We start from the raw sequence: 25,745 nt of genomic DNA on the forward strand, positions 1-25,745 counted from the left end.
ACTCAGTATCTTCGTGTAAAATGAATACCCGGTGCTGGCCAGTGCCGGGCCGGAGTTTCTATGAGATTCTATAATACAGCAATTTTTTCATGAAATTTCGCTATTGTGAGGGATGGCCGGTGCCAAGGATTGTGGAGCGGCTCGTTTCCTGATATGCATTCGACTAACGTCCAAGAAAATTATATAACTTTTTTAGCTATCAGTGTTGGGGAAAGACCTCAATTTTTCTCATTTGTTGAAAAATAGTTAATCAGTTCTTCAGAGGGTTGTACCCTGAATTTTATTTTTTTTTGGGGGGGGGGGGTACATAAGAAACTTCCATTAGTGAAGCTTCTCAAAGGCATAGAGTAAGAATATTAGGAGCTTTTTTTAAAGTTTAAAAGTTAGAGACAAATTGAGGGTGTTTCCACAACACTTTATCCCATAACCGTAGACAATGGAAAATAAATAGTTTATTTAAAATATTATCCACAAATTTCTAATAGAGTCATTCATTCTGGTAAAAGAAAAAAATGACTAGTTTTTCCTAAAAATCTGCCTGTTTTTTCTTACTCATGTCGTTAAGTCAAAATTTCCCTCAATCTGGTCTGTCCCCCAATCTGAAAAAAAAAGTCAGATGTTGCTATGGAAACGGTCGTCGTACACGTTTAAATATTATCTAATTTTTCATGAGTTTAAATTTAGAGTCGTTTCCGTGAAATATCTTAAAGTCAAAGATAAAATTGTCAGATTTAGGTGAAACACCCATCAGATTTAGGTGGTCAAGTCATCCTCAAAGACAAAGTTGCTATATTTTTCGAATATACTGAACAAATAACCATCCCAAAATTTTGATCGGACGACTTTTGGGAAAAAATTGGCGTGGGAGGGGGGCTAGCTGCCCTTCAATATTCTTAGTAATTTAAAAAGGCACTAGAACTTTTTACTTCCGATTAAAGGAATCCTGTATCCATATTTTAAGGTCACTGGTTCGAATTGATCATCCCTGGAAAAACACAACAACAAATTAACACGCATCCGTGATCTTTCTTCCGGCATAAAATGCAAAATTCCACGTTTTTTGTAGAATCGGCTTGAAAAAACACGTCATAAATTAACCTAATTAATTAAAACATGCTTTTTAAAACACAACCATAGCTCTCTCTATAAGCTCTATTTCCCTTTGGAACTCCAGAGCTGTTGTCAAAAAATGTCTTAGTAAAACAGTCTAATGGAAATAATCATGGCAATGTCTACCCAAATCCGCTTTATCGAAAAAAAAAAAATTACATTGATAACTGCACGAATAGAAACAAAAAGAAAAAATAAGTGTAATAGATATGAATAAAAGAAGACAGAATAAGGCGAAGGGAGAAAGCAACAGAAAAATCACTTTCCCGTATTTAAACAATAAGTGTGAGTTATTTCCGCTTGTTCAGCTTTTGTAGTTCATGCGTGTAAGCTAAACATTTTATTTGTGGAACCTACGTTAGAAGCGACTACTAGTTTCAAATATCAGCAGTGTTAATATTCTAAGGAAAACTTGTTTTAAGCTGTGTGTTGAAAACTGGTTTTAGGGGTAATACTAAACTGAATTTTTAGTCATAGAAAGCATGTTTTATTTATTCCGCCACCCCAAGAAAATAGCCCCCGCAGAAAATGCCCCGCTCCCGCAGTAAATAGAAATATAGAAAATGATGGAGTCCTAATTGAAAAAAATCAGCAAAATGCTATGAAAACAAAATGTTAATACCCAATTTTTGTTAAAATGATGTAACAAAAGATGTTATGTCCCTGGGGCATTTAGGGTTCGAATGGAAAGGGTGGTTATATAAACTTTAGAGGTTGAAATTGGAAGCTTTAATTCATTTTTAAGACTCAAAAGTGATGGATATCAACAAGACTTACCCCAACGACCCTTCTTTTTACCTAGCAAAAATATCACAATAATGGCTTAAAGTAATAAGTTAGATCTTTCTGGGTAAGTTGTGGCGGATCTTGAACTTGCCTGAAGCCACTACGTGCACTACCAGAGCCTGGGGGTGAGGGTTGTAAGCTCTGCCCCTGGGGGAGTTATAATTCTTATGGAAGAGATGGTTGTATAAACTTTAAAATTGGCTCATTTGGTTGAAATTGAAAGTTCTAGTTCCTTTTTAAGAGTCAAAAGTGATTGAGGTCAACTAATCCCTCCTCCAACTACCCGTCTTTTCATCAAGCGCAAATATAACAATAACAACTTGCATTATTAAGATAGACCTTTTAGGGTAATTTGTGGCAGATCATGACCTAGCCAGAAAACACTATGTCTATACTTTTAATGCTACATCTACGATTACTGTAACTAATGACATTAAGGGCATTATGTTGAAACATTTAGGGGGAGATACAATTAAAGGAAAGAAACTATACACATGCATGTATTAAAAGGTGATATAAGCAATGTCATAGGAAGCGCTACTCTATCATCGCTAGTAATATCATCTATATTTAAAGCAGCTAATTTGATTGAAAATTCAAAGTTCTAGTACCCTTTTTAACACTCAACAGTGTGTGGAGTGCAATCAGCCCTCCTCTTTAGCTCATAATTTTCCGAGCACTTTCAATCAAAATTTTAAGACAGCCATTTTGTTAAGCATAGCTGAATGATCTTGTAACTATATCTTTACGGCTATTGGGTAGGTTAACCCCCCATGGTTATGCAATTTGGTCTTTATGCTTAAAACACAAGTCTTATAACAACATGTTACTTTAAGATTGAATGAAAATGGCGAGTTCAAGATCTGTCAAAACTTACCTTGAAAGACCTAACTTAACAATTGAAGCTGTTATTGTGATATTTGTGTTTGGTGAAAAGAGGGGCATTGGGGGAGGACCAACTGAAATCCATCACTTTTGACTCATATAAAGGAACTAAAACTTCCAATTTCAACTTATGAATAATCTCTAAAGCTTAAATAAGCATCCCTTCCATTCAAACCCTAAATTCTCCAGGGGCATAAAATGCAACACTCACCTCCAGATTCTAGCTGTTTATATCAATCCAAAATCCTTGTTAGGTGGGCTATGGACTATTGAATAAAAGGAGCGTCTCAAAATTTAACTCCTGATTACCAATCCAATGGGTCCTCTCCGAAGTATATATTGGTTAGAGGTGTTTGGGGAGACTATTGGCGTGGAAAAAGTGGACTAGTTGCTATCAAATTAGTTTCTACTCTTATAATGGGTAATATAACTTCCAATTTCAAGTCAAATGACCCCCATCTTAAGTTTATACAACAACCCATTCCATAAAACTTTATATGGCCCCACGGCATAATTCGATCTTTGTCTTTTGGATATTTTCACGGAAACTACTCAAAATTTAAACTCATAATAAATTATATTATATCATGAAAAGAGAAATCACCAATGCTACAGCAAAAACACAAAAAAAAAAAAAAAAAAAAAAAAAAAAAAAAAAAAAAAAAAAAAAAAGGAGACAGAAGGAGAAAAGGAAGACTGTTTTCCTAAATTAGTGATTAATATAGACCAGCACTTGAATGAGGCCTTAACCCTACTCATCCATACAATCACATAGGTCAAACAGCATAGCCACACACAATCAACCATAAAGAATAATCCATGGACAGGCAGTCATGTCGTCAATAAGTATAAGTCGTCATTTACCAAACAATAGAAAAAATAATATAGACAAATAATTCAGAGGCAACACCCAACATAAGGGCTCATCAGGAGAATACACTGGCCTATATAGGGTTTCACCACTCTAAATTCTCTACCCAGCACAGTGTTGTGGCTACCACAGAATATCCATGGCATCCCCGCGTCAGGTATCACCCCCAAAATACATGCCTATGAAAAAAAACAGCAAATGTAAAACAACCAAGTAAAACCAAAACAAGCTTATCCTGTTAATATATCCCTCCCTTTAGCAACAATAGGTAAACTAAATATTATAAATTTACCAAATCACAAATATTAACACATTGCAAAAAACCTGAATGAACTAAACAATTATATAATTCATCTTTACCATGTGGCTAATTTTTTAAAAATTCCGCTCAAATAGAAACACAATTCAAAATAAATGGCGCTGTGACAACATTTCATATGTAAGTACATATGTAATATCTGTAAGTTACATATGTAAATCTGTACTACGACAATTTCCATAGCAACACCTGACATTTTTTTCCAGATTGGAAAAGTGTTAGTTTTCTGATTTAAAAATAACAAAGACCCCACTCTGCCACAGACTCAATCTGAAAACTCTTTCTGATCTTCTGCATGTCATATGGGCGATTCTTGACCCAACCTCTTGGGACATTCCGGATACCCTTGTAAGGAAAGCAAGAAAATAGAAAGAGTAAACTCCCAAGTTACCTATGTTCCCAAGTTGCTTATTTTTGCTTCGCTTTAAGAGTATGTAATATGTGGTGTCTGATATTTTCTGGATAAAAACGAGTTTTGAATTCAGTTCAAAGTGAATTAGTTGAGCTGTTTATCTAGATTCTGCACAATAAAAATGTAATCTTTAATTGTCTTTTTTTTCGTAGTATCTTAACTTAAAGCGAAATAAATGAAGAATTAGAAACAAACAAAGACAAAACTTGGAAAAAAAGCAAATGTACTCTGTGCATAATATGAACCTGATTTGTTTCATTCCTTCACATTCATGGGGGGGGGGAGTGTTTGAAAAAGGTAAATGAAGATCTTTTTTGTGGCTTCGTTTTATTTTATTTTTTTGTGTGTGACAACAAAGTATCGCTTAAAATTGATGTGTGTGAGAAAAGGCCGAACAGCACCTAAATCAACTCTATTTTTTTTAAATGCACGGCTATTTTTGCCGCAAAAGCAAAGTGGATTCCAACTCATTAAAATCTAGACAGGAAGACGGAATTTATATTTATATATTTTATTTATATTTATTTTATATTTATAATAGTATATATATATATATATATATATATATATATATATATATATATATATATATATATATATATATATATATATATATATATATATATATATATATATATATATATATATATATATATATATATATATATATATATATATATCATGTTTCAGCCATATCATGTCAGCCATGTTTCGGCTGACGTCATGAAATTAGTTGCCGTCATTTTTGCTTTGAAGGTGACGTCATTCAAGTTATATAAGACATATGTTCGCGTAGAAATCTATTAATGTTTAAGTTTACAATGACTGATGAAGATGCTCAAAGAGTCTATGCCAAAAAACTTGCTGCTGATAGAGAAAGTCAGAAAAGAAAGCGTGCCGAGGAACTACCAGAGCAACGCGAAAGCAGACTTGCTGCTAAAAGAGAAAGTGAAAGAAGAAGGCGTGCCGAGGAATCAAAAGACCAGCAGGGAAACAGGCTTGACGCTGATAAAGAAAGAAAGAACAGAAAGCATGCCGAGGAACTACCAGAGCAACGCTGAAGCAGACTTGCTGCTAAAAGAGAAAGTGAAAAAAGAAGGCGTGCCGAGGAATCAAAAGACCAGCAGGGAAACAGGCTTGAGGCTGATAGAGAAAGAAAGAACAGAAAGCATGCCGAGGAACTACCAGAGCAACGCAGAAGCAGACTTGCTGCTAAAAGAGAATGTGAAAAAAGAAGGCGTGCCGAGGAATTACAAGAACAGCAAGAAATCAGGCTTGCTGCTGATAGAGAAAGTAAGAAAAGAAAGCGTGCCGAGGATTCACAAGAACAGCAAGAAATCAGGCTTGCTGCTGATAGAGAAAGTAAGAAAAGAAAGCGTGCCGAGGAATCAGAGCAATCTGAAAGTTATCGCCTGGCATTCAGGTACAACCCAGTCGATGATTATAGCTTGAGTAGATGTGTTCAAATCGGGACAATGTCTAAAATTTGTCCCTATTGCAAGGCCTTGAAATTCAATGGTGAAACAATGGGAATGTGTTGCGCCTCAGGAAAAGTTAAACTTCCTCTATTGGCTGCACCACCAGAGCCATTGAAGACTTTCCTTACTGGAACTACGTCAGAATCTAAGCGTTTTTTGTCAAAAATCACACAATACAACTCATGTTTCCAAATGACGTCGTTTGGAGCCCAAATCGAAAATCCAGATCAATTAATGTCTACTTTCAAAGTAAAAGGGCAAATTTATCATAAAGCAGGGTCCCTTCTACCATTCTCAGGCGAGAATCATAAATTTTTACAATTGTACTTCATCAGTGATAGAAATTCTGAATTGAATGCACGTTGCGAAATTTCTCCCAACGTTGAAAGGACAATCGTTTCCCAATTGCAACATCTTTTCCACGAAAATAATAATTTAGTGCGTCTGTTCAAAACAGCCATCGATTTGATGCCTACTGATACTCATAAAATTGTTTTTTCCGCTGACAAAACGCCTCCTGGCCAACATGTGCGTAGATACAATGCTCCGACTATCGACGAAGTGGCAATCGTTATGGTCGGTGATCAGTTTTTACCTCGAGATATTATTCTACATAAGCGAAACGCTCAGTTGTTAAGAATTGCTGAAACTCATCGATGCTACGATGCCCTACAATATCCTATCATTTTTTGGGATGGAGCCGACGGCTATCACTTTAATATTAAATTGATGAATCCAGCCACTAACAAAGAAATGAATAAGAAATGCAGTGCAATGCATTATTATTCCTATAGACTAATGATTCGGCAGGATGAAGAAAATTATATTTTAAAATGCCGTGAATTGTTTCACCAATTTGTCGTGGATATGTATGCTAAAATTGAATCAGAACGTTTGCTATATATCCGCCTGAATCAGACCAAGCTCCGCTCTGAACAATACATTCATTTGCGAGATGCAGTTATAAATGACGACTTGCCGTAAAAAAAAAACAATGGAAAACCTAATAGATGCCACAATCTTGACAGGGCCTTATGAGGGTGAGGCTGTTCTTATTCCTCGCATTCCCATGATTCCAACGGATCTGCTTTTTCAATTTAAAAGATTGCAATTCCCAATTCGATTAGCATTTGCAACCACCATCAACAAAGCTCAAGGGCAATCACTAGAAAAATGCGGTATAGATCTTAATACAGATTGCTTTACCAATGTACAATTGTATGTTGCATCTTTGAGGGTCGGTAAACCTGACAATCTATTTATACGCACAGACAATGGGACAGCGAAGACTGTTGTATATTCACAAGTTTTACGTAGTTAATTTGTATTGTATCTATCTATCTATCTATCTATATAAAAACGAGTTGTGTGTATGCATGTTTGTTTGTTTGTAAAAAGAGCGTTTGCATATGACGTCATTATTAGTACATACGGCTTTGTATATGGACAGACAATGGGAAAGCCAAGAATGTTGTATATTCGCAATTTTTACGTAGTTTGAAACACATATATAAATCTATCTATATTCACAGGTGGGACACAGGGACACAACTACAATGGCGCGTAACTAATATGGCGCGTAACGACTTACGCGCGCGGGGGGGCTTGGGGGGGCGCGAAGCGCCCCACCAACTAGGTGTTGGGGTGGCGCGAAGCGCCACCCCAACAGCTAGTAATATATATATATATATATATATATATATATATATATATATATATATATATATATATATATATATATATATATATATATATATATATATATATATATATATATATATATATATATATATATATATATATATATATATATATATATATATATATATATATATATATATATATATATATATATATATATATATATATATATATATATATATATATATATATATATATATATATATATATATATATATATATATATATATATATATATATATATAATATATATATACTTATTTTGGTGAAACGCCATTGTTCTTTGTCGAATCTTCTTTAAAGCTTGATATTTTCTAAGAAATTTCAGCGAAAAAAGCTAATTATGGTTTACATTATTTTTCACTGGTTAAAAATTTTGACATAGCAACACGAGAAAAAAAAAGCCGATTCTTTGGCTCCCTATCCGAAATTGACTCAAATAAAAATATGATTGACTTGTGAATACAAGTCGCAGAAATAGACCAACAGAATTCAAGGATGCTTTTTAACACGGATATATAGACCCATCATAGACAACCAATCATTTATTTCTTCGACTAGAACAAAGGACTCTATTAGAAACTTGTGGATTGACTTTTAAATAAGCTATTTATTTTCCATTGCCTGCGGTTATAGGCTAAAGTCTTTTGAATTTCTACTAGATTCAGACAGAAATTATGATAGTTTGTATATTTTCAGATAAAGTTTATTGTTTATTAAAATGTGATATTTCTGGTGAAAGAGTTCTGAATTGACCGTAAATAAAAGAATTAATAAGTTCTCCTATTCGTTCGGAATTTCATCATCAATTTATTCGTTGCTTTTTATGAACGAGTGCGCGTTCAGCGTTAAGTGACTCATATTTGCGAAGCTCAGTTTTTAGTTTTTGACACTTTTAAACCGACGGTTTACCTCTTTTTCAATTTTCAATCGAAAACAACTTTGTCCTCCATTTGGAAAAATCATATTTTGGTGCCACAAAATGACAGAAAACCACTTTTTTGTTGCGCAATCTTCTCCTGGCGGACATGTCCTCAATAAGAAAAGGATAAAATGTAATGTCACTGAGAGAAGAAGTGGAAACGAAAAGGAAAACAAACTCATTGAAGGTATTCTCCTATTTCAACCCCACTTGTTTAAATCTCTCTTCGAATTTTGTCTAATCAAAAATTAAGTTACTAAACTTTTTCAGCTAAGAAGCACTTAGCAAATAGTTTTTGGCAATTTCTTCACAAATAAGAAAAAATTAACATATAAGTTCTGGGCGGGGGAAAAACAATATTATATTTTATTCTTTTGTGAGTTTTGTAAACCCTAACCTGGTCTAGCATCGTTATTCTCTGGAGGAATTAGCTTTTCAGCGTCTTTTTTTTTGTTGCGCAATTTTACAAAGCATGAGTTACACTAAAGTAGATCTCCATATAACTGGTGCGATAGTGCAGTGGATAGAGTTGTAAATTGAAGGTCTAGAAACTACAGATTAAACCTGCCGGTCGTAAGGTACTAAAGGAGTGGCTATCCTCAAAAAGTTTTTTCGCTGTCTAATAAAACAGACCTTTTTGTATCTGTTTTTCACTATCTAATAAAAGGACTTATCCCTATTTGAACTTTTATTTGTTTGATATAGAAAGGCAATGTTATCCTCGAAATAAAAATGAGTTTCCTCCAGGTGTATGCAGCCAAGGCAGCTTTGTGTACGGCTGTTTTGGCCACTGGCAGATTTACATTGTCATGAGTTGTTTGTGGTTTTGGTAATCGGGAATTAAAAATAGTTCGTAAGGTTTGTAAAGAAGAATTTGCGATCGTTTTGAAAAGCTCATCCCAACTAACTCTAACATCCCGACTAACTATTGGCCCGAGTTCATTACCACGAACAAATTAGTTCTACATCATGGAATCTGCAAAAATTCTTCGAATACCATCTTTTCTTCATCGTTTTCATTTTTTAAAATTTCCCTTCAACTTTTCAATTTTACATTTGGGAAGAATTTTCTAGGAAGACATTTCCGGAGAATTTCCAGGGGTAACTTACCGGATATTGCCTCTGATTCCTTTTTTTTTTTACTATAAGCTACTAAGAAAATTCAAACTAATTAACATTTTAATAGCAAAGTAAACTAAAAGACGCTCTGGTGCTAGGTTATCAAAATAGTTCATCTGCAATATCTCAGAAACAGTTAGAAGTATGATGAAACTTTCGAAGAGTGATTGGAGGTGGGCGAATAGACTTCAACAATAAAGCATGCAATACCAAACTAGAATCTTACAGATTAAGATTTTTTCCATTTATTTCTGCAACACGAAGTCTTCGTCACTCCCTTCTTCTTATACAAATCGCATTGTAAACCATTCATCTTCCCCTAAGACCTCGAACTTCTCATCCTATACCACAGACTTCCTTCCTACATAGGTTATTCTATTTCATCAGTCCTCTGCTAGATAAAAAAAAACGTCACGTGACGTAATCGTCAAGCTTGCCACCCTTTTTTTTTTCCTTCTCAATTTTGGGTTGTTTACATAAGAATGTAATTGGCTTGCAATAATACATGATTAAATTAACCTAATTAATTAACAAATACTTTTTAAAACGGATCCACAGCTCCATAGCCTCTCTTATTCCCTTTGGATCCCCATAGCTATTGTCGAAAATATCTTATAAAAACAGTGTAATTGAAATGATTATGTAATCTCTACTCAAATCCACTTTTTTGCAGAAACAAATTTACCTTAATAACTGTACGAATAAAAACAAAAAGAAAAACCAGTGAAATAGATACGAAAAAAAGAGAGAATGTGGCAAAAGGAGAAAGCACCAGACGAATCACTTCCTTGTATTTAAGCGATAAGTGTGTTTTAGTTCCAATTCTTCAGCTTTTGTAATTCAGGCATGTAAGCTAAACATTTTATTTTTTGAAAGTACAAAGCAGCATCTTGATCTACGTCATCAATGCTGCAACATAAATGTTTCAGCTTTGAAATTCCTATAATGTGTATTTTATATCCTTTTAAATGTATTATTAGGCCACAAATCGTTATAATATATATTAAATAAGATTTTGTAACGTAAAATTGTGTTTGATTATTTTTTGAACTGTTTTTGAAACAAAATTGTTGGAAAAAAACAGTTAATAAGTAGAGAAGGATTGTACCTCAAATTTATTATAAATGTTCTTCAGTCCCAAAATTATTTATGTTAAAAATTGTAGTCAAATTTTTAATAATTTTTGAACAGCTGTAAATAAAGGAGACGTTAACTCTGATCTTTGATTTCAGCTAATCATTAAGAAAAATTAATGCCAGATTACTTTAAATCTGGTTAAGTAAATTCTACTAAAACTCGTATTAATATAGTCTTTTTTAACAATAGTTCTTAGAAATGGAACGATTTAATGAGTATTTGCATTAATATTTCTTAGGCAGGGTTCCCACCAGTTTTAAAATTTGTATAACTTTCAATCTCTTACAAACTTAACTTTTGACAGACAGTTCTCTCTTCAAGGCAGGGTTCCCTCAATTGGCTATTAAAAGCAGCACTTAGAGGGAGGGGCAGTTGTTGCCTTTATATATCTTGCAAATATCTTTTTATATAATCTTAAAAAAGACTCCAAATTTTAATAAGTACCTTTTTTGTGTCTCAAAAATTTGATTAGGGTAATTTTTTTAGAAACTAATTAAATATTTGAAAATTCCGTCTTCCTGTCTAGATTTTAATGAGTTGGAACCCTTTTGCTTTTGCGGCATAAACAGCCGTGCATTAAAAGAAAATAAAGTTGATTCAGGCGCTGTTTGGGGTGCAATTTTAAGCGATACTTTGTTCTCACACAAAAAAATAAAACAAAGCCATAAAATAGATCTTCATTTACCTTTTTCGAACATCCCCCCCCCAAGAATGTGGAGGAATAAAACAAATCAGGTTCGTATTATGCACAGAGTACATTTGCTTTTTTTTCAAGTTTTGTCTTTGTTTGTTTTTAATTTTTAATTTATTTCACTTAAAGTTAAGATACTTTGAAAAAAAAAGACAAGTAAAGATTACGTTTTTATTGTCTAGAATCTAGATAAATAGCTCAACTAATTCACTTTGAACTGAATTTAAAACTCGTTTTTATCCAGAAAATATCAGACACCACATATTACATACTCTTAAAGCGAAGCAAAAATAAGCAACTTGGGAACATAGGTAACTTGGGAGTTTACTCTTTCTACTTTCTTGCTTTCCTTACAAGGGTATCCGGAATGTCCCAAGAGGTTGGGTCAAGAATCGGCCATATGAAATTGATTTTGAAATTGAATTTGAAATTGTATTTCAAAATTGAAATTGAGTAGAAACTGATTTGATAGCAACTAGTCCCCTTTTTCCACGCCAATAGTCTCCCCAAACACCTCTAACCAATATATACTTCGGAGGGGACCCATTGGATTGGTAATCAGAAGTTGTATTGCCCTTTCTAAGAATAAAAGTGATCAGAGTGCAGCTACTATCCCCCCACGTCCCGAAAATGCATCAAGTATACATTTTGAGACACTGCTTTTATTCAATATAGTCCAAAACCCACCTAACAAGGCTTTTGGATTGATATAAACCGCTAGAGTCTGGAGGTGAGTGTTGCATTTTATGCCCCTGGAGAATTTAGGGTTTGAATGGAAGGGATGGTTATTTAAGCTTTAGAGGTGATTCATAAGTTGAAATTGGAAGTTTTAGCTCCTTTATAAGAGTCAGAAGTGATGGATTTCAGTTAGACCTCCCCTAAAGACCCCTCTTCTCACCAAATACAAATATCACAATAACAGCTTAAATTATTAAGTTATGTCTTTCAAGGTAAGTTTTGACAGGTCTTGAACTCGCCATTTTCATTTAATCTTAAAGTAACATTTTGTTATAAGATTTCTGTTTTAAGCATAACGACCAAATTGCATAGCCGTGGGGGAGGGGGTTAACTTACCCAATAGCCCTAAAGATATAGTTACAAGACCATTCAGCTATGCTTAACAAAATGGATGTCTCAAAATTTTGATTGAAGGTGCTTGGAAAATTATGAGCTAAAGAGGAGGGCTGATTGCACTCCAAACACTTTTGAGTGTTAAAAAGGGTAATAGAACTTTGAATTTTCAATCAAATTAGCTGCTTTACGATGATAGAGTAGCGCTTCCCATGACATTGCTTATATCACCTTTTAATACTTGCATGTGTATAGTTTCTTTCCTTTAAGTGTATCTCCCCCTAAACGTTTCAACAAAATGCCCTTAATGTCATTAGTTACAGTAATTGTAAATGTAGCATTAAAAGTATACACATAGTGTATTCTGGCTAGGTCATGATCGGCCACAAATTACCCTAAAAGGTCTATTTTAATAATGTAAGTTGTTATTGTTATATTTGCGCTTGGCAAAAAGACGGGTAGTTGGAGGGGGGACTAGTTGACCTCATTCACTTTTGACGCTTAAAAAGGAACTAGAACTTTCAATTTCAACCAAATGAGCCAATTTTAAAGTTTATACAACCATCTTTTCCATAAGAATCCCTCGCTTAAGGCGAGTTCAAGATCCGCCACAACTTACCCAGAAAGGCCTAACTTAATACATTAAGCCGTTATTGTGATGTTTGTGCTAGGTGAAAAGAAGGGTCGTTGGGGTAAGCCTTGTCGATATCCATCACTTTTGAGTCTTAAAAATGAACTAAAGCTTCCAATTTCAACCTATTGAGCCACCTCTAAAGTTTATATAACCATACTTTCCATTTGAACCCTAAATGCCCAGAGGCGCCATTTGGGCCAATTCTTGGGGTGGGCATGAACTCCATTTTCGACCCCCCAACTTTCGTGTAAGAGAAAATGCGAGTTTTGGCATTACTTTGATCGAATATTCTAAGTAAAAACGCATTTTCAGCACCCGTGGGTTCCATGGAATTGTACTGTAACCGAATGTGGAACTCAGCCACACTGACCTCTAAGATTAATTATAAAATCAAAGATCATGATCAACGAGGTTAACTGATTAAACTGAAAGTGGAAAATTCAACCAGACTAATGGCTGGCCCTCCTAATCATCTAGGAAATGGGCATTTGACAGAACTTGAGACTTCTATTATGTATCTAATCTACTTTCAAAGTTTATAATGATTAATAGCAAATAGCGTAATTACCCGAAGAGTTGTCAGGTAATTGCGCTCTTTGGGTAATAGGCGTGCAGTAATTCCAGATCAATTGGGCAGAATGGATTATGTTGGACATAATGGATTATTATGGTCGGCAAAGGGCCCTTTGTGGTGGAAGCTTTAGCCCCCCTGAAAAATTGTGGGTGGGCATTTGCCCACCCTTGACCTCCCCCCCCCAATGGCGCCTCTGGGAGGGCATTGTTATGTTCTGAGGCGTATATGGTTCTTATGAAATGGATGCTCATATAAACTTCAAAGACAGCTCGTTTGATTGGAAATTGAAAGTTCTAGTTCTCTTTTTGAGAGTCAAAAGAGATCAGAGGGTAAATACTCCTCCCCCTCTCCACGCCATATTTTACTCAAACCCATCCAATAAGAACTTTGAGATAGCTGTTTTCTAAAAAATAGTTCAAAGACCATATACCGAAAACTCTGGGGTAAACACAATCTTACAGGGCCCGGGGGAAGGCGTTTCAGGTGGCATATACGGTTGTTATGGATGAGATGCTCGTTTAAACTTCAGAGAGGGCTCATTTGATTGCAAATTGAAAGTTTCAGTTCAGTTTTTAAGAGTCAAAAGAGATTGGAGGGCAGCTAGCCCCCCCCCCCAGTCATTTTCCCCCAAATTCATCCGATAAAAATTTTGAGACAGCTATTTTGTTAAAAATAGTTCAAAGGTCAGATTAGAAAAACTCCAGTGTCGATACAAAACCTCAGCGCCTGAGGGTATGCGTTGTAAGCTATGCTGTGGGGGCATATATGGTTCTCATGGAAAGTGAAGAGTCAAAAGCGATCCGAGGGCAAATAGTCTCCACCCATGTCCTTATTACCCAAAAACACATCCAATAAAAAATTTTTGGATAGCTATTTTATTAAAAATAGTTGAAAGGTCAAATAACAAAACTCCGGTGTTGACGCAGCCCCCCAGAGCCCGGGGTAGACGTTGTAAGTTATGCTTTGAGGGCATATATGGTTCTTATGGAAGGGATGTTCATATAAACTTCGCAGAGGACATATTTTAGGAAATTGAAAGTTCTAGCTCTATTTTTAAGAGTCAAAATAGATCCAAGGGCAACTAGCCCCCCCTAGCTCTTTTCTCCCCAAACCCGTTAGATACCAATTCTAAGATAACCATTTTTTAAAAAATAGTTCAAACATCAGATAAAAAAAATCCAATGTCAATGCAACACCCCAGAGCCCGGGGCAAATGCTTCAAGTTATGCTCCGGAGGCGTATAAGGTTTTAATGTAAGGGGTGGTCGTATAAACTTTTAAGGTGGCTCATTTGATTGTATATTGAAAGTTTTAGTTATGTTTCAATAGTCACATGTTAACGGGGGACATCTATCCCCACCCCCTCCTAACACAAACACCTTCTTCCCCCAAATGCATCAAATAAAATTTTTTAGATAACCAGTTCGTTTGAAATAGTCCAAAGATAACATAACAAAAACTTCGTTGTTAATATAACTCCACCCCTATACCCAGGGGAAGGGTTGTAACTTATGCCTCGGGGCATATAAGGCTTTTATGGAAGAGGTGGTCGCATAAACGTTGGAGAGGACTAATGATTATAAATTGAAAGTTCTAGTTCACCTTTTAAAAGTCAAAAGTGATTCGATAGCGACTAGCGACTCCTCCCCAGATGAATTTTCGTTTTCAGTGAAGCGCCAATGACACAGTAGGTTTTATACTTTAACAGTGAAATAAGGAGGCAAAGCCAAATTGTATGGCAAATATTTTCTTTTGTGCTTATTACAACATTGAAAATACAAATAAAAATTACAGTAAAATTAAATTTTGAACTTAAGAGCTTTCAGCATTTAATATCATTATATATCAAATATTAGTTTAATTTTACTAGTTCTTTCCAACACTCAAATATAGCTTCACTACAAACAAGAGTTTGGATACTCTTCCCCTGCTTAACTGTAAAAGTATAAAGCCTACTACGTCATTGGTGCTTCAATGAAAATGAATTATATTACAAACATTTTCTTTTCCAGTTATTACATATGAAATTACAGTGAAACAAAATTTTGAACTGATGATCTTTCAACAATTAATAGCATTATATATCAAGCATTCAGTTTGATTTTATTTGTACTTTTCAAGACTGTTCATATAGTTTTCAGTAAAACGCCAATGACGCAATAGGTTTTAGACTTTTACTGTAAAAGAAGTAGGCAAAAGCCAAACTCTTCTTTGCAGAGTTTTTTATTCGTTTCTAGCCGGATTTGCATATTCAATTTAAGTTTCACTCGTTTTAAGATTTATTTACTCATTTTAATTAGCAATTAGTGTTTGTTTGTTTGCTATGATCATTTATCTAATTTCTGTTCCTTTCGGGTTTCATTTATGCCTCAATAGCAAAATATTTTTGTTCGTTTTAAGTTTGATTTGCAAATTCAATTTAAGCTCTACTCGTTTTAAGATTTATTTCTTCATTTATGATAGCACTTGTTGTATGTTTTATGCTAGGATTGTTTATTTAATTTCTGTTCGTTTCGGGTTTCATTTATTCTTTAATAGTAATTTTGGTTGTTTTGAGTTTGAGTTATTGTAGGTTTCTATTTCTTCTGATCTTAAATTTAATATGGCCTTTATTTTTCTTTAGAAAACTTCTTTTTCGGAAAGATTTTTTAAAGTTAATTTTATCGTACAGGTGCCTAGGTATATTTCATTAGGATAGAGCTGAGAAACAGGTTCTACTTTGATGAAGAATATTAGGTAGGGGGTATATCATACAAGTACCGCGCTTCGTTTCGTTTTGAAATACCTATTTTGCAAAATACTTATTTTTTGAATTAGCGTATGTAAACAAAGAAGAAAAAACGGGATTAAACTTGTCAATCAAATGTCAGAAATGAACTCACGCTTTTCCTCCGTCTGTTGCCATGTAATCGGAGACGAGTCTGGTCAAATCTCTCAAGTAATTTGGGGCGTAAACAACCACCGATTGATTCACACTTATCGATTTGTTAACAAATGAAAAGGCATGAGAAAAATAATCAGGCCAACTGATCTGAAAAAAAAACAAGCTGATTGATAGTGACGTTCTGGAAAATTAAGTTCTTTGCAAAAGAAGTGAATATCTGTCCATATAAATAAAGAGGCCCTGGGTTGGCCCACTTTCAAAAGTCATTGTGGTACTTATGAGATAAGATAAGATATTTATTTCAAAAAGATCACTATCAAAAGCCCTCAAAGGGCCGAATTTGGACTTCGGAGTCGACTAACAAAGCAAACAAAGCAAAAAACACTAATAATAACGAATAATCAAATTATGAGTAAAACAAAAAAAAAATCGAGCAAACTAAACTTGAACAAATACAAGTCAGAAAAAAAGGGAAGGGGACAAAAAAAAATCTAATAATACAGAAAATAACAAGAAATAAACATATATATCTACAAATTAAAAGGGACACTAAAAAAAGTCCAAAAACTCGCAAAAAAACGAACGAAGCATAAAACACATGAAAAACACATATGAATTAAAAGGGAAACTAAACCAAAACAGCGGGGGGCAAGCAAATCAGTGCAACGACCTAAAGCACCTCACATGAAAAAAAAAGGGGGAAAACTAGTTGGCTATTTTATTTTATTTTGTGATGAAGGGGACAAAGGTTTTTTCATATCTGGAAGTAACGCAGCGAATGGGGGACAAAACTGGGATAGGCTCAGAAACGGCTCGAGGCTGTCGTAATCTGGATGGTGAGTGACGTTTGGGGAAAATACTTGCCGTCCGGGGGTTCGTTATTGCATTTTTTTGAAAAACGGAGGCATAACGACGACCTCCTTCGCTCAAGGGTTTCCAAACTAGTTTTTTTAGGAGCAGAGAGTAAGGCACCTTGCCTTACTTGTACTTGTACTTACTTGCTTGTACTTATATGATATAAGCCCTACCGCTAAAGCTGTTCATTCATTGACGCATTATAGAAGCGGTTTTTTCGTTAGTTTCTTTCAGCTGAGCGTGAACCAAGACAAAGAGAATTGACAGAATAGATGGAAAATATATAATTTAGGCTATATATGTACAGATTAGGGAGGGGGTGGGGGTAAAGTATTTGGAAAGTGTGAAGTTAGAAACAATTCTTACCAAATAATATGCAGAATAATCGTACCTAACAAGGATAAAAAGATAATAATATTTTTAAACAAGGAGGGTGATTTGACGAGAAATGTTGATACCGATCATTATGGGTCGGCTTTCTATATATAGAAAAATCAAGCCTAGGAATATTTTTTACAATTAAAACATCTAAGAAAGGGAGCTTTCCTGAATCTTCCAGTTCTATTGTAAATTGAAGATTCGAATCAAAAGAATTCAAATGTGCCAAAAAAAAACTTTTAGAGAGTCCTGACCATGCTCCCAAACAGCAAGAATATCATCAACAAAACGATATCAGAGAGAGAGTTTTAAGAGGAAACTATTCAAAGCAGACTGTTCTATGAAATCCATGTAAACATTTGCCAAAAAAGGAGACAAAACAGTGCCCATGGGTAGGCCCTTGACCTGAAGGAAAAATCTTTCTCGAAACATAAAATATAAAGAGAACTTGTTGCAAAGACGTACAAGCGTCATTATTGTGTCAATTTCCAAGATTTTATAATCTTATATATTTTACGTTTCGAAAAAAAAATTTCCTTCAGATCAAGGGCCTACCCATTGGCACTGTTTTGTCTCCTTTTTTGGCAAAATTTTTACATGGATTTCACAGAACAGTCTCCTGTGAATAGTTTCCTCTTAAAACAATCTCTCTGGTTTCGTTTCGTTGATAATATTCTTGCTGTTTGGGAACATGGTAAGAACTCTCTAAAAGTTTTTTTGGCACATTTGAATTCTTTTGATTCGAATCTCGAATTTACAATAGAACTGGAAGATTTAATTATAAAAAATATTCCTAGCCTTGACTTTTCTATATTTAGAAAGCCGACCCATAATGATCGGTATCTACATTTCTCGTCAAATCACCCTCCTTGTGTAAAAAGTTGGGTAGTAATTTCTTTAGTCGACAGGGTTCTAAAAATATTTTCACGTAATCATGCAAAATTCGAGTTAGATTATGTTAAAGATATTCTATTCTGCAACGGCTACCCAATCAACCTCATTGAAAATATAATAGATAGACGATTGAAAATGATAAAACAGGAAAATAGAGAGCCCGTCCCCCTTGATGCAGTTACACTGGCAATTGAGAAAAATTTTTTTACTACATTACCATACGTCTCGAAACTTAGCGACAAACTTGGAAAATTAAAAAAAACAACATAATCTCTCTGTTTCTTTCAAAACTGAACAAAAAGTTGAACATTTTTTCAACTCGGGAAAGGACAAAACGAACCCTATACTAGGTAGTGGTGTCTACAGAATCCCGTGTTCATGTGGACAATTTTACATTGGAAGGACCCATCAACAACTAGGGGAACGGTTGCAAGAACACAAAATTTCAATAGATAAGTCCCTGAGATTGGAAAATAAAAATGACAACTTTGATTCAGCTCTGGCCCAGCATATATACGAAAATCCTGACCATTTAGTTCTTTTTGAAGAGGCAACTTTAATATCTACCGTAAATGGCCTACCGCAATCTTTTAAAGAGGCAATTGAGATAAAAAAAACCATATAAATAGAAATTTGGCTATAAATAGAGACACGGGAGATATTTCCTTAAGCCCAATTTATAACAATTTAATATTAAAAGGCTCTATGAATATTTTCGCCCGGTCTAATTTAAGACAACCTGTCCGCATATCTAATGAAAACCGAAATTGTAGACAGGCGAAATCTGTTGCAAGGCAAAGGATACTTATTCAATCTGATTGGTAACTTCTCCTTCATTGATTTCAAGTTGGTTTTTGTTGTTTGATTCAGTGTCTTTTTTCCTCTCGTGCAGTTCACTTAAAAAGGTTAGATTTTGCTGTTGTTTCTTCTTTGTTTCTTTTTTTCCTCTTTCTTTTTTTTGAGCACTGAGGACGACTTGGCGGAGGGATAGGGATGAGTTTAAAAGCAGATAGGGGATACTGCTATAATGTCTATTAACATAAAAACCTAGAATAAGCAACAAAAACATACAAGAAAACAATTTGAAAGATAAAACTATATATAAAGAAAGGTAGAGAGAAAAAGAAAAAACTTCATTGCAAAAAAACCTAGAATAAATAATTAAGACATATTTAAGAAAACAATATGAAAGATAAAACACTCTAGATAAAGAAAAGTGTAGAGAGAAAGAAAAAAATGTGTTCTACCTAAAAAAAAAACTGGAATAAACAAGTAAAGCATACGAGAAAACAATATGAAACAAAAACACTATATAATGAAAAGTAGAGAGAGAAAGGAAAGAAACGAGTAAACTGAAATACTTTAATAGTTGTTTTTCATAAGTGCTAATAACTATTTGGACTATCTCATCAGGATATGTTATTTAAAAATTGGAATAAACTACCCCTTTTGTATTTCTTTGTTCCATAAGACTTCAAAAATAAGAATTTCGGATCTCCACTCCAAACATTGACTCCACCGGGCTAACAAAAACAACACACTACAAGCTTCAGTGAGGATATATTCAAATTATTCTCAAGTGGGCTGGAAAGTCTTCAAGACCTACTGCGTGCTTTATCTATCAACGATGAATATCTGAGAACTTTTGTTTGTTTGTCTAGCATAATGGACACTCCCATTAGAACACTGTGCACTAGCACCGCTATAAACGATGTTCCAATAAAGCTGGATCAATGCTAATTCAAAGGTGAGCCAGAACAAATTATTCCTTTCGATGGATAATATATATTTTATCGGAAGATGTTATTCATTATGTTGAACTTTAACCAATACATTACGATAGAGCACAGATCTCTGACCCTCATAAGAATACCCTTTTGTATTTGTTCTGGTTTCTGTTGATCAGTACTCTTCCCTTTGACTTATATAAATAGCCCTCATTTTGCTCTGATACTGATAGGTGCTTCAACATTCGCAAATATACCTTTCCTAAGCTTAGTGCGAATCCCTTCAATCCTCGCAAAAAGAGTACTTACATCTCCCAGTCGGAAAATACCACCCAGAAAATCCCCTCCTAAGGTGAACTCCCCCTAAACAAAAAAGTCCCCACGTAGAAAATTACGCTGGAAAATTCTTCCTTTTGGGAAATTCCTCCCCACGTAAAACCTCCAACGTATTAATAATGATCCCTCCCATGGATCGCAGACTATTGCAATCGCACACTGAGATGGCATGCAGTGTTCCAGAAAAATCCCCCAGAAAACTTCCCCATTGGAAATTCTACTATGCAAAAAGTTCATCCTCTGTGAAAAATCCCCCTCTATGAATAGGGTTCTCCTAAAATTTCACCCCGAGGAAAATTCTCTCCTCCCAAGAACCCACGGATAATCCTACCCGAGAATCACCCTCTAGAAATTTCCCAGAGCGTAAAATAAAAATCTTGTTATACTACTAACAATCACCGCAGCACCAAGCCACCTGAGGCCAACACAGCTAAGCTAAAGAGGAATTTTTTTAAAGGAGGGGGTGGTTAACAAAAACAGTCTTTAAAAAATGTATCAAAAGTTTGTTTATATTCAATTTTAACAATTTTACTAGTCTCACAAACATTTCGGTTGGAGGGGGGAGGGGTCAAAACCCCCAACTTTGGGTGTATATATATATATATATATATATATATATATATATATATATATATATATATATATATATATATATATATATATATATATATATATATATATATATATATATATATATATATATATATATATATATATATATATATATATATATATATATATATATATATAATGTATATAATATATATATATATATATATATATATATATATATATATATATATATACATATATATATATATATATATATATATATATATATATATATATATATATATATATATATATATATATATATATATATATATATATATATATATATATATATATATATATATATATATATATATATATATATATATATATTTATATTTAGTACAAGCATAGTATTAAATAATTTTTTTTTTAACTGCAAGTAAGGAGCGACATTAAAACTTAAAACGAACAGAGATTATTCCGTATTTAAAAGGGGGTTGTCCCCTCCTCAACGCCCCGCTCTTTACGCTAAAGTTTGACTCTTTGTCACAACTCTACTTTTTAAAACAATAAAGAACTTTAGTGGAAAGAGCGAGACTTAGGGAAGGGGACAATCCCTTTGATATACGAATAATTTCTGTTCGTTTTAAGTTTTCATGTGGCTCCTTACTTGCAGTTAAAAAACTTGTTTTTTATTCAATCTCTGAAAGTTTCTAAATTAAATTAAATTAGTTTAAATTGTTTTGATTTTGGCTCACCGCACATGAATAATTAAAACGGAATTTACATTTTAGCAAAATTTTCGCATTTGCATTTTTTGAAATTTGCATTTTAGCGAAATACCTTGCTATTATGCGAGGTATTTGAGCGGTATTTAGCGAGGTATATGAGTGAGGTATTTAGGAGGAAATGACCCCGTCATATGCTAATTTCTGTTCGTTTTAAGTTTTAATGCTTTAATTTATTTTCTCACTATTTTTTTAAATAATGCTGGAAAATCCTGCGCCCCCTTCATGGAATTTCTCTTCCTCCATGACAAAGTCCCGCAAGTAAAGATCCTTCAACGTAGCTCCCTCCCCTCAACCCCCCTTCAACCAAAAAATCCCCCTGAAAACGTCTGTGCACTTCCCAAAAACCATTACTGTATGTAAATACTGGTCAAAGTTTGTAACTTGCAGCCCCTCCCCCAGGAACTATGGGGGAGTAAGCCGTCCCCAAAGACATCTTATTATGTTTTTCGACTATGCTGAACAAAATGGATATCTCCGAATTTTTATCCGTTCACTCTGGAAAAAAATGAGCGTGGGAGGTGGCCTAGGCGCCGTCCAAATTTTTTGGTCTCTTAAAAAGGGCACTAGAACTTTTCATTTCTATTAGAATTAGGCCTCTCACGACATCCTAGGACCATTGGGTCGATACGCTCACACCTGGGGGAAAGAAAAAAAAAACAAAGAAAAAACGAAAAAACAAACAAAGAAACAAAGAAAATAAACACGCACCAGTGATCAGTTTTCTGGCAAAAAATAACGAAGTTCCACATTTTTGTAGATAGGAGCTTGAAATTTTTACAGTGGGGTTCTCTGATACGCTGAATGCGATGGTGTGTTTTTGTTAAGATTCTATGACTTTTAGGGGGTGTTATCCCCTATTTTCCAAAATAAGGCATATTATCTCAGGCTCGTATCTTTTGATGGGTATGACTAAATTTGATAGAACTTGTATATTTGAAATCATCATATAAATACGATTCTTTTGATGTATCTATTAGTATCAAAATTCCGTTTTTTAGACTTTCGTTTACTATTGAGCCGAATCGCTCCTTATTACAGTTCTTTACCACGAACTGTTTGATAACCTCAGTTTATAACCAATCTATAAAGAAAGTATGCTTACAAATGGGGCAATAAATTCCAATTCACCAATAGCCATTGAGTGATACAGTTTTTCCTCATCTCGTCTTTCTGAGCTTGGCATTGTTATTTGGGCCAATTGTGTCTCAAAAGCAATTATGTCTTTCATTTGTTCCTTTACTTCTGGCTCACTTCCTCCTAATAGTGTTCCAACCTGAATGAGGAATGTTCAACATAAACATTAGATTTCCTTATGCTTTGTCGAAACACAAAATTCTCTGATTTTTAATGTTTGTAAGAAAATATGTTTATAAAGTGTTATATTAAACGGCATCTATTAGTAATGAGTCAGCATAAAAAGCATTTAGAATTCCTCGAAAACGGCTCCATATTTTTTCGGGAAATTGGCATCCTGGGATATTTCGCCAAAAAAACAATCTAGATATATCAGAAGTTTTAGAAAATTTAAATTTTAAAAGAAAAATTATGTGAGTGACATCATTTTTATATAATAAGTATTGCAATGACGTTGTCACACTTATCACACATCCGCAAAAATTGAAGATTTTCATGCATGGAAAAGTTCTCATTAAAATGTTTAATGATTATAATAACATATTTTTTTGACATTTACCCATTAAACGAGTTTTTGAAATTAGGTATTTGGGGTTTTGTTTAGATAACAATATTAGCTGGAAAAAGCATTGTAGTGTTATTGGTGCTAAAATGGCTAGGGGTCTAGGAATTCTGAGACGTGTAAAAAAAACATTTTCATTCAAGATTTTAAAAATCAGTTATTTTTCCCTTGTTGATCTTTATATAGATTATGGTTGCGTTCATTGGGCCAGCAATTTTTTTCTTATTATAAAAGGATCCAGATTTTGCAAAATAAAAACATTCGATTGGCTGCGGACATAAAAGAGCAGGTTGAATCCAAAACTATTACTAGCTTTTCCCGGTGTAATGCTTTAATGTTGGCCAGATTCGTGACTACCAAGCATCAATATTTGTGTTCCAGAGCATGAAACATATGTGCCATTGGTAATTTCATGATTATTTTTCCATGAATCAGGAGTCCAATGATTATGATGCAAGAAATTTACAACTTTTAAGCCATGAAAAACGAAAAATAGTCAGATCCTCGTATGTGGTTCATAATCTGGGGCGTCTGTATGGAATTAAATAAAAAAAACTAGTTTTTTTAACTGAAAGTAAGGAGAGACATTAAAACTTAAAACGAAAAGAAATTACTCCGTATATGAAATGGGTTGTCCCCTCCGCAGTCCCTCGCTCTTTACGCTAAAGTTTGGCTCTTTGCCACAATTCTACTTTTTAAAACAACTAAAAACTTTAGCGTAAAGAGCGTGGGACTGCGGAGGGGACAACCCATTTCATATACGGAGTAATTTCTTTTCGTTTTAAGTTTTAATGTCTCTCCTTACTTTCAGTTAAAAAAGACAATTTTTTTTATTTAATTTCTGAACATTTTTGAATTAATGCATGTTTGATTTTGGCTCTCCGCACATAAATTATTGAAATGAAATTAGTATATTAATTTTTTTTTGGCTAAATGGCTTTCTCTTAGTTTTGATCAGACGATTTTGAGAAATAAGGGGTGGGGAAGGAGGCCTAGCTGCCCTCCAATTTTTCGGTTACTTAAAAAGGCTACTAGAACTTTTAATATTCACCGAACGTTTTTATTAGTAAAAAATATACGTAACTTAAGAATTAACTTACGTAACAAACTTTTATATTCTTATATTTTTATTATGTGTACGAGGGGGTTTGTACCCTCGTTAATACCTCGCTCTTTACACTAAATCGTAAGTTTTGTTCCAATTCTTTAAGAATGACCCCTGAATCAAATAGGCCGTAGAATAAATAGTTGAAATCACTAAAAATATTTTAGCATAAAGAGCGAGGTATTTATCTCCTCCTAAATACCTCGCTCTTTATGCTAAAGTATTTTTAGAACCCTTCAAATCTCTGTTTGTTATAAATTTCAATGCTATTCCTTACTTTCATTTGAAAAAACGTTTTCATGTTTATTTTTTCATTGTTTTTTTTTTATAGTAATGCTAGAAAATCCTGCGCCCTTTCATTGAACTTTTTTCCCCCATGGCATATTCCTCCTAGGAAAGATCGTCCCACATAGCCCCCTCCCTCAACCCTACCCCCAAAACCAAAAAAATCCCCCTGAAAACGTCTGTACACTTCCCAATAACCATTATTATATGTAAACACTGGTTGAAGTTTGTAACTTGCAACCCCTCCCCCAGGGACTATGGGAGAGTAAGTCATCCCCAAAAACATTTTTATTAAGATTTTCGACTATGCAAAACAAAATGGCAATCTAAAAATTTTGATCCGTTGACTTTGGGAAAAAAATGAGCGTGGGAGGGGGCCTAGGTGCCCTCCAATTTTTTTGGTCACTTAAAAAGGGCACTAGAACTTTTCATTTCCGTTAGAATGAGCCCTCTTGCGACATTCTAGGACCACTTGGTCGATACGATGACCCCTGGGGAAAAAAAAACAAAAAACAAAAAAACAAACAAAT

At 34.2% G+C, this 25,745-nt stretch overlaps 1 protein-coding gene across 3 annotated transcripts in view; it reads right to left on the reverse strand.

Moving 5' to 3' along the window:
* LOC136041466 (endothelin-converting enzyme homolog) overlaps positions 1 to 25,745 on the reverse strand; it is a 154,181-nt gene that overhangs the window by 90,040 nt on the left and 38,396 nt on the right. For all 3 annotated transcript variants that reach the window (XM_065726154.1, XM_065726152.1, XM_065726153.1), the window contains 2 exons: positions 23,232 to 23,402; positions 16,592 to 16,740 (listed from right to left, as the gene is read on the reverse strand). In XM_065726154.1, coding sequence (XP_065582226.1) covers positions 16,592 to 16,740; positions 23,232 to 23,402 — 320 coding nt within the window. The remainder of the gene's footprint in view (positions 1 to 16,591; positions 16,741 to 23,231; positions 23,403 to 25,745) is intronic.

The sequence above is a fragment of the Artemia franciscana genome, unplaced genomic scaffold, assembly GCF_032884065.1.
Source record: "Artemia franciscana unplaced genomic scaffold, ASM3288406v1 PGA_scaffold_23, whole genome shotgun sequence".
In the NCBI taxonomy this organism is placed as follows: Eukaryota; Metazoa; Arthropoda; class Branchiopoda; order Anostraca; family Artemiidae; genus Artemia; species Artemia franciscana.